General features: G+C 60.9%; 2 protein-coding genes across 5 annotated transcripts in view; both read left to right on the top strand.

The window, feature by feature from the left end:
* Nucleotides 1-358: 358 nt before the first annotated feature.
* Nucleotides 359-6,558, top strand: HGH1 (HGH1 cochaperone). The gene is made up of 6 exons (XM_085214605.1): nucleotides 359-927; nucleotides 1,017-1,117; nucleotides 2,811-2,909; nucleotides 2,977-3,068; nucleotides 6,210-6,332; nucleotides 6,424-6,558. The coding sequence occupies exons 1-6, from the start codon at nucleotides 416-418 to the stop codon at nucleotides 6,556-6,558; spliced, it is 1,062 nt and encodes a 353-aa protein (XP_085070731.1). The 5' UTR covers nucleotides 359-415.
* A 3,489-nt stretch (nucleotides 6,559-10,047) lies between these two features.
* MROH1 (maestro heat like repeat family member 1) overlaps nucleotides 10,048-14,091 on the top strand; it is a 73,161-nt gene continuing 69,117 nt past the window's right edge. Inside the window, exon 1 of one of the 4 annotated variants that reach the window (XM_085214601.1) lies at nucleotides 10,048-10,315. In XM_085214601.1, the coding sequence (XP_085070727.1) occupies nucleotides 10,297-10,315 (19 nt within the window). In that variant the 5' untranslated portion in view covers nucleotides 10,048-10,296. The remainder of the gene's footprint in view (nucleotides 10,316-14,091) is intronic. The other 3 variants (XM_085214600.1, XM_085214599.1, XM_085214598.1) reach the window with 3 other exon arrangements.

The raw sequence follows: 14,091 nt of genomic DNA on the forward strand, positions 1-14,091 counted from the left end.
GCTTAATTAGTTCTTCCTTCTTTTTGTTTGCTTGGGGGTCCCTCCGAGTCACAGCATCACTGCAGTCGGAAAAGTTCTTAATTACCAACTTCCTAAGGATTGACCCTCAGTTACCAATTCCCCGCATGTTGATCCTTAATTAACGGTTTCCCACGGATTGACCCTTAATTACCAATTCCCCGCCAACTGGGAACTGTGCGGCGTGGGAGGTGCACCTCCGGCCCTGCAGGGGGCGCTACACCAGGCGGCGCGGGGCCTCGTTTCCCATCATCCCTTTCCCCGCCAGACCCTCCCCTTCCGGCGGTTCGCCTCACCCGATTGGTCCCTCTCCACGTTGCTCCCCGCTCATTGGCTATTCGGCGCGGAGCATCCCGCGGTTGCTAAGCGACGCTCGGCCATTTGGGGCCCGCGCAAGATGGCGGCGGAGGCTGCGCTGGAGGAGCTGACGGTTCTGCTGGGCCCTTCGGCGGGGGCGGCGGTGCGGACGGGCGCGGCGGAGGCGGCGTTGGCGCTGTCCGGCGACCCCGAGGGGCGGCGGCTCCTGGCGGCGCGGCCCGAAGCTCTGCGGGCGCTGCTGGGGGTGGCGGAGGCCTCGGGGCCCGAGCTCGGGCCCGCGCCCGGCGCCGCGCTGCGCTGCCTGCAGAACGTGTCGGCCGAACCCGAGGCCCGAGAGCCGCTGCTGGCCGCGCTGCCCGCCGTGCTGCGCCTGCTGCCGGCCGGCCCGGCCTGCGGGCTGCTGGCCAACCTGAGCCGGGAGCGCGGCGCGGCGCGGCGGGTGCTCGAGGGCCTCGAACGGGAGAGCGGGGCCGGCGCGGAGGCGCTGCTGCGGGCCCTGGAGGGGCCTCGGCCGCCCCCGGAGCTCGGGGCGCTGCTGTGTAACCTCAGCGGGCTCCGCGAGGGCCGCCGAGCGCTGCTGGAGCGCTCCCGGTGCGTGGGGGTCGGGGCGGTGCGGTGCGGTGCGGTCGGGGGCCGGGCTCGGCTGGGCGCTGAGGTTCCCCTCCCCGCCGTTGGCGCAGGTGCGCGGTGCGGCGGCTGCTGCCGCTCGTGGGGGACGCGGAGAGCGCCGTGCTGCGGAGGGGAGCGGTGGGAGCGCTGCGGAACTGCTGCTTCCAGCACGGTGAGGGGCCGGGGGGGGCTGCTGTGTCTGTGGGTGGGTGGGTGGATGAGGGGAGGTGGGGGGAAGGGGGGAGGGGTTCGGGCTGGGGGGGCGCCGGGGGGCTTCGGTGTCAGCGCCTGAAGGGAGCTGGGGATGGGAGAGTGGCTGTGTGGGCAGAGAGGTGGGAACGGGGGGAACAGCGTGAGCTCATAGGAGGGAGATTGGGATCAGGACCTTTCCAACCCAACCGTTCTGTGATCTGTAAGGACCTTTCCAACCCAACTGTTCTGTGATCTGTAAGGACCTTTCCAACCCAACCGTCCTGTGGTTCTGTGATCTGTAAGGATACTTCAAACCCAACAATCCCTTGCCTCTATTGTCTGTTAGGACCTTTCCAACCCAAACGTTCTGTTGTGTGATCTGTAAGGACCTTTCCAACCCAACCGTTATGTCATTCTGTGATCGTTAAGGACCCTTCCAATTCAATCATTCTATGGCTCTTCAGTGTTTAAGGATTTTTCCAACCCAACCATCCCATGGCTCTGTGATCTTTAAGAACCCTTCCAACCCAACCATCCCACATCTCTATGATCTGTAAGGACCCTTCCAACACATCCCAACCATCCCATGGCTCTGTGATCTGTAAGGACCCTTCCAACCCCAACCATCCCATGGCTCTGTGATCTGTAAGGACCCTTCCAACCCAACCATCCCATGGCTCTGTGATCTGTAAGGACCCTTCCAACCCCAACCATCCCATGGCTCTGTGATCTGTAAGGACCCTTCCAACCCAACCATCCCATGGCTCTGTGATCTGTAAGGACCCTTCCAACCCCAACCATCCCATGGCTCTGTGATCTGTAAGGACCCTTCCAACCCCAACCATCCCATGGCTCTGTGATCTGTAAGGACCCTTCCAACCCCAACCATCCCATGGCTCTCTGATCTGTAAGGACCCTTCCAACCCCAACCATCCCATGGCTCTCTGATCTGTAAGGACCCTTCCAACCCCAACCATCCCATGGTTCTCTGTGATCTGTAAGGACCCTTCCAACCCAACCATCCCCTGGCTCTGTGATCTGCAAGGACCCTTCCAACCCAACCATCCCATGACTCTCTGATCTGTAAGGACCCTTCCAAACCAACAGAACTCATTTTGTGGTGACCTTTAAGGATTCTTCCAAGCCAACCCACACCAACCCATCCCATCCTGTCATTCTATGATCTGCAAGGACCCTTCCAACCCAACCATCCCATGGCTCTGTGATCTGTAAGGACCCTTCCAACCCAACCATCCCATGGCTCTGTGATCTGTAAGGACCCTTCCAACCCAACCATCCCATGGCTCTGTGATCTGTAAGGACCCTTCCAACCCCAACCATCCCATGGCTCTGTGATCTGTAAGGACCCTTCCAACCCAACCATCCCATGGTTCTGTGATCTGCAAGGACCCTTCCAACCCCAACCATCCCACGACTCTTTGATCTTTAAGGACCTGTCCACCCCCCTGCCACTGCACTCCCCGTTTAACGTTGTTGTATCCACAGAACGCTCCCTCTGGTTACTGCCAGGCGCTGCTCAGTGCTTTGTTTTCCCCTTACTGACCTCCCCACCCCCCTGACCCCCCATTTGTGCCTTTTACACCCCCCCTCCTTTTGGAATGTGGGGGCGGGCCGTGTGCCCCACATCTCACCCCATTCCCCCCCCCCCACAGAGCACCACGAGTGGCTGCTGAGCGACGCGGTGGATTTGCTGCCTTCCCTGCTGCTGCCCCTCGCCGGCCCCGAGGAATTCCCCGAGGACGAGATGGAACGTGAGTGCGGCTCTGAGCATGGAGGGTGCGGGCCGTGCCCCCCAGCCTGAGGCCGTGCCCCCCCCAGGGCTGCCCGTGGAGCTGCAGTATTTGCCCGAGGACAAAGAGCGCGAGCCAGAGCCCGACATCCGCAGGATGCTGCTGGAGGCGCTGCTGCTGGTGGGTGCTGCGGTGTCACAGCTGGAACGTAACGTGCTCACTGCAGCGATGCTTCTGGGGGGAAGTTCTAGTGGCTGAGGGGTCATGGGGCTGGGGGGCCATGGAGTTCGGGGGTCATGGGGCTGGGGGCCCATGGGACTGGAGGGCAGGGGCTGGGGGCTGTGGGAGAGGATGTTGGGGGGCTGGGGGCTCATGGGGCTGGAGGGCTGGGGCTGTGGGGCTGTGGGGCTGGAGGCCAAGGACTGTGGGGCCATGGGGCTGGAGGTCAGGGGCTGTGGGGTCATGGGGCTGGGGGGCCATGGAGTTCGGGGGTCATGGGGCTGGGGGCCCATGGGACTGGAGGGCAGGGGCTGGGGGCTGTGGGAGAGGATGTTGGGGGGCTGGGGGCTCATGGGGCTGGAGGGCTGGGGCTGTGGGGCTGGAGGCCAAGGACTGTGGGGCCATGGGGCTGGAGGTCAGGGGCTGTGGGGTCATGGGGCTTGAGGGGTCATGGGGCTGGAGACCATGGGACTGGAGGGCAGGGGCTGGGGGCTGTGGGGCCATGGGGCTGGAGGCCAAGAACTGTGGGGCCATGGGGCTGGAGGTCGGGGCTGTGGGGCCATGGGGCTGGAGGGGTCATGGGGCTGGAGGTTGGGGGCTGTGGGGCTCAAGGGGTTATGGGGCTGGAGGCCAGGAGCTGAGGGTTCATGGGGCAGGATGTTGGGGGGCTGGGGGCTCATGGGGCTGGAGGGCAGGGGCTGTGGGGCCGTGGGGCTGGAGGCCAAGGACTGTGGGGCCATGGGGCTGGAGGTCAGGGGCTGTGGGGTCATGGGGCTTGAGGGGTCATGGGGCTGGGGGGCCATGGAGTTCGGGGGTCATGGGGCTGGGGGCCCATGGGACTGGATGGCAGGGGCTGGGGGGCTGTGGGGCCATGGGGCTGGAGGCCAAGGACTGTGGGGCCATGGGGCTGGAGGTCAGGGCTGTGGGGTCATGGGGCTTGAGGGGTCATGGGGCTAGAGGCCGGGGGCTGAGGGTCATGGGGCTGTGGGGATGGAGGGTCATGGGGCTGGGAGCTCATGGGGTTAGAGGTTGGGTGCTGTGGGGCTGGAGGGGTCATGGGGCTGGAGGTTGGGGGCTGTGGGGCTCAAGGGGTTATGGGGCTGGGGGGTCATGGGGTTGGAGACCAGGAGCTGAGGGTTCAGTGGGACAGGATGTTGGGGGGCTGGGAGCTCATGGGGCTGGAGGGCAGGGGCTGTGGGGCCGTGGGGCTGGAGGCCAAGGACTGTGGGGCCATGGGGCTGGAGGCCAGGACTGTGGGGCCATGGGGCTGGAGGCCAAGGACTGTGGGGCCATGGGGCTGGAGGGGTCATGGGGCTAGAGGGGGGCTGAGGGTCATGGGGCTGTGGGGATGGAGGGGTCATGGGGCTGGGAGCTCATGGGGTTAGAGGTTGGGTGCTGTGGGGCTGGAGGGGTCATGGGGCTGGAGGTTGGGGGCTGTGGGGCTCAAGGGGTTATGGGGCTGGGGGGTCATGGGGCTGGAGGCCAGGAGCTGAGGGTTCGTGGGGCAGGATGTTGGGGGGCTGGAGGGCAGGGGCTGTGGGCGTGGGCTGGAGGCAAGGGACTGTGGGGCCATGGGGCTGGAGGCAGGGGCTGTGGGGTCATGGGGCTTGAGGGGTCATGGGGCTGGAGGGCAGGGGCTGGGGCTGTGGGGTCATGGGGCTGGAGGCGGGGCTGAGGGTCATGGGGTTAGAGGATGGGTGCTGTGGGGCTGAAGGGGTCATGGGGCAGGATGTTGGGGGGTTGGGGGCTCATGGGGCTGGAGGGGGGCTGTGGGGCTCATGGGGCTGGAGGCCAAGGACTGTGGGGCCATGGGGCTGGAGGTCAGGGGCTGTGGGGTCATGGGGCTGGGCGGGCCATGGAGTTCGGGGGTCATGGGGCTGGGGGCCCATGGGACTGGAGGGCAGGGGCTGGGGGCTGTGGGGCCATGGGGCTGGAGGCCAAGAACTGTGGGGCCATGGGGCTGGAGGTCAGGGCTGTGGGGTCATGGGGCTAGAGGCGGCGCTGTGGGGCTGGAGGCCAAGGACTGTGGGGCCATGGGGCTGGAGTTCAGAGGCTGTAGGGTCATGGGGCATTGGGGATGGAGGAGTCATGGGGCTGGGAGCTCATGGTTAGAGGTTGGGTGCTGTGGGCTGGAGGGGTCATGGGGCTGGAGGTTGGGGCTGTGGGGCTCAGGGTTAGAGTGGTGCTGTGGGGCTGAAGGGGTCCATGGGGCTGGGGGGTCATGGGGCAGGATGTGGGGGCTGGGGACTCATGGGGCTGGCGGTGGGGACTGTGGGGCCATGGGGCTGGGACCAGGCTGTGGGGTCATGGGGCTGGAGGGCTGTGGGGTCATGGAGCTAGAGGCCAGGCTGAGGGATCATGGGGCTGGAGTTGGGGCTGGGGTCATGGGGTTAGAGGTTGGGTGCTGTGGGGCTGAAGGGGTCATGGGGCTGGAGGTTGGGGCTGTGGGGCTCAAGGGGTCATGGGGCTGGGGGGTCATGGGGCAGGATGTTGGGGGGCTGGGGACTCATGGGGCTGGCGGTTGGGGACTGTGGGGCCATGGGGCTGGAGACCAGGAGCTGTGGGGTCATAGGGCTGGGGCTGTGGGGTCATGGAGCTGGAGGCCAGCAGCTGAGGGATCATGGGGCTGGAGGTTGGGGGCTGTTGGGATGGAGGGTTATGGGGCTGGGGGACTGGGGGGTCATGGGGCTGGAGACCAGGAGCTGAGGCTCATGGGGCAGGAGGTTGGGGGGCTGGTGGCTCATGGGGCAGGAGGTAGGGGGCTGTGGGGTTGGAGGCCAGAGACTGAGGGCTCATGGGGCTGGAGGCCAGGGGCTGTGACACCATGGGGACGTGGGGCTGGGGGGCCACGGGGATGTGGGACCATGGGGCTGGGGGCTGTTGGGCCATGGGGCTGGGGGCCGTGGGATGGATAGAGCCCCCCCCAGTGCTCACTGCTCTGTGACCCCATACATGCACACAGGTCTCCCCATTGTGCCCCCCATTCCCTACTCCATGCGCCGACCTGCAGGGCTGTCCCAAGCACCCCGTGGGGACCGGAGCCCCTCACCGCGCGACCCGCTGCTGCTCGCCAGCCACATCGCTGCCCCATTCCCTCCACAGCTCATGGCCAGCAATGCGGGCCGACTCCTGCTGAGGGAGCAGGGCACCTACGTGGTGCTGCGTGAGCTGCACCGCTGCGAGAAGGACCACGAGAAGCTGTCTGCCTGCGAGAAGCTCATCCGGGTGGGTCCGGGCGTAGGACAGCCCCACGGGTTGGGGGGAGTATGCTGCTGTGGGGCGGTGGTCCCGGTGTCACCTGGCTGCTGTGGGGCAGGTGCTGATCGGAGACGAACCGGAGCCGGGCATGGAGAACCTCCTGGAGGTGAACATCCCTGCGGAGGTGGAGGAGCGGCTGCGGAGCTGGCATCGGGAGGAGGATGAGAGGAGGCAGCGGGAGGAGGCGCGGTGAGACGTGGGAAGGGGGTTGAGGTCGTTGGGGGGTGGTGTGGGGCTGGGTGGGGCGGTGGGGAAGTGATGCGGTTGTGGGATGGGTCAGGTTGGAGAGGTCCTGAAAGATCGTAGAGCCGCTTGGGATGGGTTGGAGGGGTCCTTGAAGACCACAGAACCACACCATGATTGGGTTGGAGGGGTCCTGAAAGACTGTAGAGCCATAGAATGCTTGGGATGGGTCAGAGGGGTCCTTGAAGACCACAGAACCACACCGTGATTGGGTTGGAGGGGTCCTGAAAGATCGTAGAGCCATAGAATGCTTTGGATGGGTTGGAGGGGTCCTTGAAGACCACAGAACCACACCGTGATTGGATTGGAGAGGTCCTGAAAGATCGTAGAGCCATAGAATGCTTGGGATGGGTTGGAGGGGTCCTTGAAGACCACAGAACCACACCGTGATTGGGTTGGAGGGGTCCTGAAAGATCGTAGAGCCATAGAATGCTTGGGATGGGTTGAGGGGTCCTTGAAGACTACAGAACCACACCGTGATTGGGTCGGAGGGGTCCTTGAAGACCACAGAACCACACCGTGATTGGGTTGGAGGGGTCCTGAAAGATCGTAGAGCCATAGAATGCTTTGGATGGGTTGGAGGGGTCCTTGAAGACCACAGAACCACACCGTGATTGGATTGGAGAGGTCCTGAAAGATCGTAGAGCCATAGAATGCTTGGGATGGGTTGGAGGGGTCCTTGAAGACCACAGAACCACACCGTGATTGGGTTGGAGGGGTCCTGAAAGATCGTAGAGCCATAGAATGCTTGGGATGGGTTGGAGGGGTCCTTGAAGACTACAGAACCACACCGTGATTGGGTTGGAGAGGTCCTGAAAGATCGTAGAGCCATAGAATGCTTGGGATGGGTCGGAGGGGTCCTTGAAGACCACAGAACCACACCATGATTGGGTTGGAGGGGTCCTGAAAGATCGTAGAGCCATAGAATGCTTGGGATGGGTCAGAGGGGTCCTTGAAGACCACAGAACCACACCGTGATTGGGTTGGAGGGGTCCTGAAAGATCGTAGAGCCATAGAATGCTTGAGTTGAAAGGGTCCTTAAAGGTCAGAACCATTGGATGAGTTGGGATGGGAGTGTTCTTAAAGGTCACAGAGTCATGGGGTGAATTGGGGTGGGTTGGAAGGGTCCTTAAAGGTTGTAGAGTCATGGGATGGTTGGGTTGGGCTTGGTTGCAGGGGTCCTTAAAGGTCATGGAGCCATGGGTTGGGTTGGAAGAGTCCTTGAAGATCACAGAACCATGCTGTGGTTGGGTTGGAAGGGTCCTTAAAGGTTAAAAAGCCATATAATGGGTTAGGTTGGGAAGGTCCTGAAAGGTCATTGAAGCATACAATGGGTTGGAAGAGTCCTTACAGATTATCGAACCATGGGATGAGTTGGGATGGAAAGGTCCTGAAAGGTCACTGCAGCACAGAATGGGTTGATAGGGTTCTTACAGATCATAGAGCTGTGGAATGGTTGGGATGGGAGGGTCCTGAAAGGTGATAGATGCATAGAATGAGTTGGAAGGGTCTTTAAAGATCATAGAACCGTGGGATGAGTTGGGATGGAAAGGTCCTGAAAGGTCATTGAAGCACAGAACGGTTGGGTTGGAAGGGTCCTTAAAAATGGTTGGGTTGAGTTGGGTTGGAAAGGTCCTTGAAGATCATAGAGCCATGGAAGGGGTTGGGTTGGAAAGGTCCTTGAAGATCATAGAGCCATGGAAGGGGTTGGGTTGGAAAGGTCCTTGAAGATCATAGAGCCGTGGAAGGGGTTGGGTTGGAAAGGTCCTTGAAGATCACAGAAGCATTGGCTTTTAACTGAACCTTTCTCTTTTTTGGAGGTGATGGAAGCACCACCCCATGGGACAGAATCCTGTGGGTCGATGTGGGGCTCACTGTGCCCTGGGATGGGGAACATCGGGGTCCTGCAGGTGGGGATCCCCTACTTGGGGGGCGCCCATGTGGGGCAGCTCTGCGTCCTTTCTGGAAAGTCAGAAAATAGAAATACGGATTTGAATGCAAAAAAGAAACACGGAAGTTTGGAGCCCAAAACTGAGCTCTGCTCCCTGTCCTGGGGGGTCCTCTGACCCACATCAGCCCCACGGCTGTGAGAAGCTGGGGGTGAGCATGTAGGGGGCCCCCCACTACCCTATATTGCCTCGTAGTCCCCCCATAGTTCCCCCAAAAAGCCCTGGGCTGCCCTCCAGTGCCCCAAAGCTCCCCTTAAACCTCTGGGGTGCCCTATAGTGCCCCATAGGTCCCATAATAGCCCAGGGGTGCCCCATAGCTCCCCTAAAAGCACTGTGGTGCCCTACAGCTCCCCCCAAAAGCCCCGTGGTGCCCTACAGTGCCCTATAGTTCTCTCCAAAGCACCTCCCCTATAGCACTGGAGTGCCCTACATTGCCCCATAGATCCCGTAATAGCCCAGCTGCCCCATAGCTCCCCCAAAAGCCCCGATGTGCCCCATAACTCCCTCCAGTAGCTTTGGGGTGCCTCATAGTTCTCCCCAACGCCCTGGGGTGCCTTATAGCACTGGAGTGCCCCATAGATTCCCAACCCCATAGCCCTGGGGTGCCTTGCAGTGCCCCACAGCTCCCCTCCAACAGCCCCGCAGTGCCCTATAGCTCTCCCCAGTAGTTGTGGGGTGCCCTATAGCTCCCCCCCATAGCTCTACAGTGCCCAATAGTCCTCCTCTCAATAGCTATGGGGTGCCCTATAGCTCTCCCCATAGCCCTGTGTTGCCCTACAGACCCTTCTCAATGGTTGTGGGGTGCCCTATAGGTCCCATAATAGCTTGGGGTGCCTTGTAGCTCTCCCCAAAGCCCTGCAGTGCCCTATAGGCCCCCTGTCCATAGTTGTAGGGTGCCCTATAGTTCCCCCCAATAGTTGTGGGGTGCCCTATAGCCTCCCACCATAGTTGTGGGGTGCCCTATAGCTCCCACTATAGCCCTGCGCTGCCCTATAGCTCCCCTCAATAGTTGTGGGGTGCCCTATAGCTCCCACCATAGCCCTGCGCTGCCCTATAGCTCCCCTCAGTAGTTGTGGGGTGCCCTATAGCTCCCACATAGCCCTGCGCTGCCCTATAGCTCCCCCCAGTAGTTGTGGGGTGCCCTATAGCTCCCACCATAGCCCTGCGCTGCCCTATAGCTCCCCCCAGTAGTTGTGGGGTGCCCTATAGCTCCCACTATAGCCCTGCGCTGCCCTATAGCTCCCCCCAGTAGTTGTGGGGTGCCCTATAGCTCCCACCATAGCCCTGTGCTGCCCTATAGCCCCCCCCCATTAGTTGTAGGGCGCCCCACAGCTTCCCCCCCCCCGCGCCTGTAACCCTGTAAAGCCTGAGGGTCAGGCGTTCCCCCACCACGTGACCGCACTCCTCACGTGACTACTCTCCCCCTCAGCACCACGTGCCAACTCGGGGGGGGGCGTTCCCACCCGTGCACACGCGCGATTCGTCCGCCTTCACGCGCGAGGGGCGGGGCTTCAGGAAGGGGCGGGGCCAAGACCCGGAAGCGGCGCCGGGAGCGGAGAGGACCCCGCGTACCGGGAACCCCTCCCCCACCTCACGCCCCCCCCCCCAGCGCCGATGGCGGCGACCACCGCAGCCCCGCGACCCCCGGAGCCGTGAGGGGGAACCCAGGAACCATAGGGACCGCGGGGACGCAGCGTTGGGCCGCGCCCGGGCTCGGGGGGCTGCGGACGCGCAGCATCATGGAGGCACGGACCCGGCGTGAGTGCGGAGGGTCCTGGAAGGGTGATAGAATGGGTGGGGGGAGAGGGGGGTCCTGGAAGGGTATAGAGGGGATGGTGAGGGGGGGTCTTGGATGGGCACAGAGGGGATGCAGTTTGGGGGGGAAGAGGGTCGTGGAAGGGCACAGAGGGAATAGGAGGGTCCTGGAAGGGTGATAGAAGGAATGGGTGGGGGGGGGTGAAGGGTCCTGGAAGGGTATAGAGGGAATGGAAGAGGGGGGGGTCCTGGAAGGGCACAGAGGGAATGGAGCGAGGGTTTTGTGGAAGGGCACAGAGGGAATAGGAGGGTCCTGAAAGGGTGACAGAATGGAGTGGGAGGGGATGGAAGGGTCCTGGAAGGGTATAGAGGGAATGGTGGGGGGGGGTCTTGGATGGGCACAGAGGGATGCAGTTTGGGGGGGAAGAGGGTCGTGGAAGGGCACAGAGGGAATAGGAGGGTCCTGGAAGGATCGTAGGAATGGAATGGGAGGAGGGTTGGAAGGGTCCTGGAAGGGTATAGAGGGAATGAGGAGGGGGGGTCGTGGAGGGGCACAGAGGGAATAGGAGGGTCCTGGAGGGTGAATAGAATGGAATGGGAGGGAGGATGAGGGAGTCCTGGAAGGGTAATAGAGGGAATGGAGGGAGGGGGGGTCTTGGAGGGCACAGAGGGAATGGAGGAGGGTTTTGTGGAAGGGCACAGAGGGAATAGGAGGGTCCTGGAAGGGTAATAGAATGGAGTGGGAGGAGAGGGAGAGGTCCTGGAAGGGTATAGAGGGAATAGTGAGGGGGGGTCTTGGATGGGCACAGAGGGAATAGGAGGGTCCTGGAAGGATCATAGAGAGGATGGAATGGGAGGGGGGGTGGAGGGATCCTGGAAGGGTATAGAGGGAATGGAGGGAGGGCGGGTCTGGAAGGGCACAGAGGGAATGCAGTTGGGGGGGGAAGGGAGGGGTCGTGGAAGGGCACAGAGGGAATAGGAGGGTCCTGGAAGGGTGATAGAATGGAATGGGAGGGGGGGATGAAGGAGTCCTGGAAGGGTATAGAGGGAATGGAGGGGGGGGAGGTCCTGGAAGGGCACAGAGGGAATGCAGTTTGGGGGGGGAAGAGGAGGGGTCGTGGAAGGGCACAGAGGGAAGGGGAGGGTCCTGGAAGGATCGTAGAGAGAATGGAGTGGAGGGATCCTAGGAGGGCATAGAGAGAAGGGGAGGGGGATGTTCCTGGAAGGGTCATAGAGAGAAAGAGGGGGAGGGTCCTGAAAGGGTGTAGGGGGAATTGGGGGCGGGGGGGGTTGTTTCTGGAAGGGCAGAGAGAGAATGGGAGTGAGGGGGGATCCTGGAAGGGCATCGAGGGAGTGGGGGTGTGGTCCAGAAGGGCACAACGAGTTGGAAGGGGGGGGGGTCCTGGAAGAGAAAATGGGGTGTGGGGTGTCCTGGAAGGTTGCAGAGAGAACGGGAGGGGAGTGGCTTGGAAAGACAGAGAGAGAATGGGATGGAGGGTCCTGGAAGGGCAAAGAGAGAATGGAGCATCATGGGGGGTTGTCCCAAAAAGGCATAGAGAGAATGAGAGGGAGGGTCCTGGAAGGGCAGAGAGAGGATGGGAGAGGGGTTGTCCTGGAAGTGTCATACAGAGAATGGGAGGGGATCCTGGAAGAGTCATAGGGAGATTCGGGTGGAGGGATCCTGGAAGGGCAAAGAGAGAATAGAGTGAGGGTGTCCTAGAAGGGCACAGAGAAGATGGCAGGGGAGGTCCTGAAAGGGTCATGGAGGGAATAGGAGGAGCAATTCTGGATGGGTCATAGAGAAAATAGGAGGGGGGATCCTGAAGGGTTGTAGAGAGAATGGAGTATGGGGGGAGGGGGGTCTGGAAGAGCGTAGATAAAATCTATGGTTGGGAAGGTCCTGAAAGATCACGGAATCATAGAATGATTGGGTTGGGAGGATTTTGAAAGGTAATAGGAGCATAGAATGGGTTGGGGGTCTTTGAAGGTTGTAAAGACATGGAACGATAGGATGGGTTGAGGTGAAAAGGTCTTTAAAGATCACAAAACCGTGAGATGCTTGAGTTGGAAGGGTCCTTGCAGATCACGGAGCCATGGGATGGTTGGGGTTGGAAGGGTCCTTGCAGATCACGGAGCCATGGGATGGTTGGGGTTGGAAGGGTCCTTACAGATCACAGAGCCATGGGATGGTTGGGTTGGAAGGGTCCTTACAGATCACGGAGCCATGGGATGGTTGGGGTTGGAAGGTCCTTACAGATCACGGAGCCATGGGATGGTTGGGATGTGTTGGAAGGATCCTTACAGATCAGAGAGCCATGGGATGGTTGGGATGTGTTGGAAGGGTCCTTACAGGTCAGAGAGCCATGGGATGGTTTTGTTGGAAGGGTCCTTACAGATCACAGAGACTACAGGATGGCGGGATGTTGTTGGAAGGGTCCTTACGGATCACAGAGCCATGGGATGGTTGGGATGTGTTGGAAGGGTCCTTACAGGTCAGAGAGCCATGGGATGGTTGGGATGTGTTGGAAGGGTCCTTACAGGTCAGAGAGCCATGGGATGGTCGGGATGTGTTGGAAGGGTCCTTACAGGTCAGAGAGCCATGGGATGGTTGGGATGTGTTGGAAGGGTCCTTACAGGTCAGAGAGCCATGGGATGGTTGGGATGTGTTGGAAGGATCCTTACAGATCACAGAGCTATGGGATGGTCGGGATGTGTTGGAAGGGTCCTTACAGATCACAGAGCCGTGGGATGGTTGGGATGGAAGGGTCCTTACAGATCAGCCATTCCCCCTTGCTCCATCCCTCTGCCCCATAAGATACCTCTCCCCTCTGTCCGTGCCCCCTTTAAGCCCCCCCGCTCTCCCCACCCCCAAATTGAGGTCAGAGCTCCGTGCCCCAGAAATTCACTCTGGGTCGGACTCAGCCCTTCCCAGCACTGCACCTTACCCTCGTTAATCCCAGACTATCTTTGAAATTAATACATTATTATTATTATTATTATTATTATTTATGGCAGTGCTGGGTCACGTTGGCGATGCGACCACGAGGATGGGGACAGACGTCCGCCCCTTTGGGTTGGAATTTAGAATTTAACCCAAATTGGGACATTTTTGTCGTCGTTCCCCCTCCCCCCCCAATCTTGAAGCCCATCCCTGTGATTCTGCCACTACTGAAGGGTCCCTGGTGTGGGGTGTGGAGGATGGGGGGGGGGGGGGGGCAGCAGTGGGGTCTTGTAGGGTCCTGCAGTGGGGTCTGCAGAGGTCCTGTGTGGTCCATTGGGGTCTCATGGGGTCCTTGGGAGGGATTCAAGAAGTCCTTGAGGGTCTTGCAGGCTCTGTAGAGGGGTTCTCTTGGGGTCCTTTGAGGGAGGTCTGGAAGTCCTTGAGGGTCTTCTGGGGTCAATAGAGGGACCTGGGGGGTCTAAGTGGGGTTCGTGAGGGTTTTGTGGAGTCCATGGGGGTCCCATAGGGTCCATGAGGGGATTTCATGGGGTTGTTGGAGGGGTCCTGAAGGGTTTACAGGGATCCTGTTAGGTCCATAGGGGTCTCCTGGTGTCCTTGGGGAGAGGGCAGGGAATTCTTGAGGGTCTATTTCTAAGTGGACCATGAGGGGATTTGTAGGGTACATGTGGGTGTTTTGTGGGGTCCTTTGAGAGGGGATTCAGGAAGGCCTCGAGGGTCTTGTGGTATCTGTAGAGGAGTCTTGGAGGATCTCATGGGGTCTCTGGAGGAGGAGGTCTAAGGGGGATCCATGAGGGTCACGTAGAGTTTTGGGAGGTCC

The sequence above is a fragment of the Meleagris gallopavo genome, chromosome 32 (assembly GCF_905368555.1).
Source record: "Meleagris gallopavo chromosome 32, MGAL_WU_HG_1.1, whole genome shotgun sequence".
NCBI lineage: Eukaryota > Metazoa > Chordata > Aves > Galliformes > Phasianidae > Meleagris > Meleagris gallopavo.

What these genes read in the sequence shown, in the direction of transcription:
- HGH1 (XM_085214605.1), top strand. Translation starts at nt 416, where the DNA reads ATGGCGGCGGAGGCTGCGCTGGAGGAGCTGACGGTTCTGCTGGGCCCT. An exon ending in CCCCGAGGACGAGATGGAAC is followed by an intron (nt 2,910 to 2,976) that starts GTGAGTGCGGCT and finishes TGCCCCCCCCAG; the next exon opens with GGCTGCCCGTGGAGCTGCAG. An exon ending in CCTGCGAGAAGCTCATCCGG is followed by an intron (nt 6,333 to 6,423) that starts GTGGGTCCGGGC and finishes GCTGTGGGGCAG; the next exon opens with GTGCTGATCGGAGACGAACC.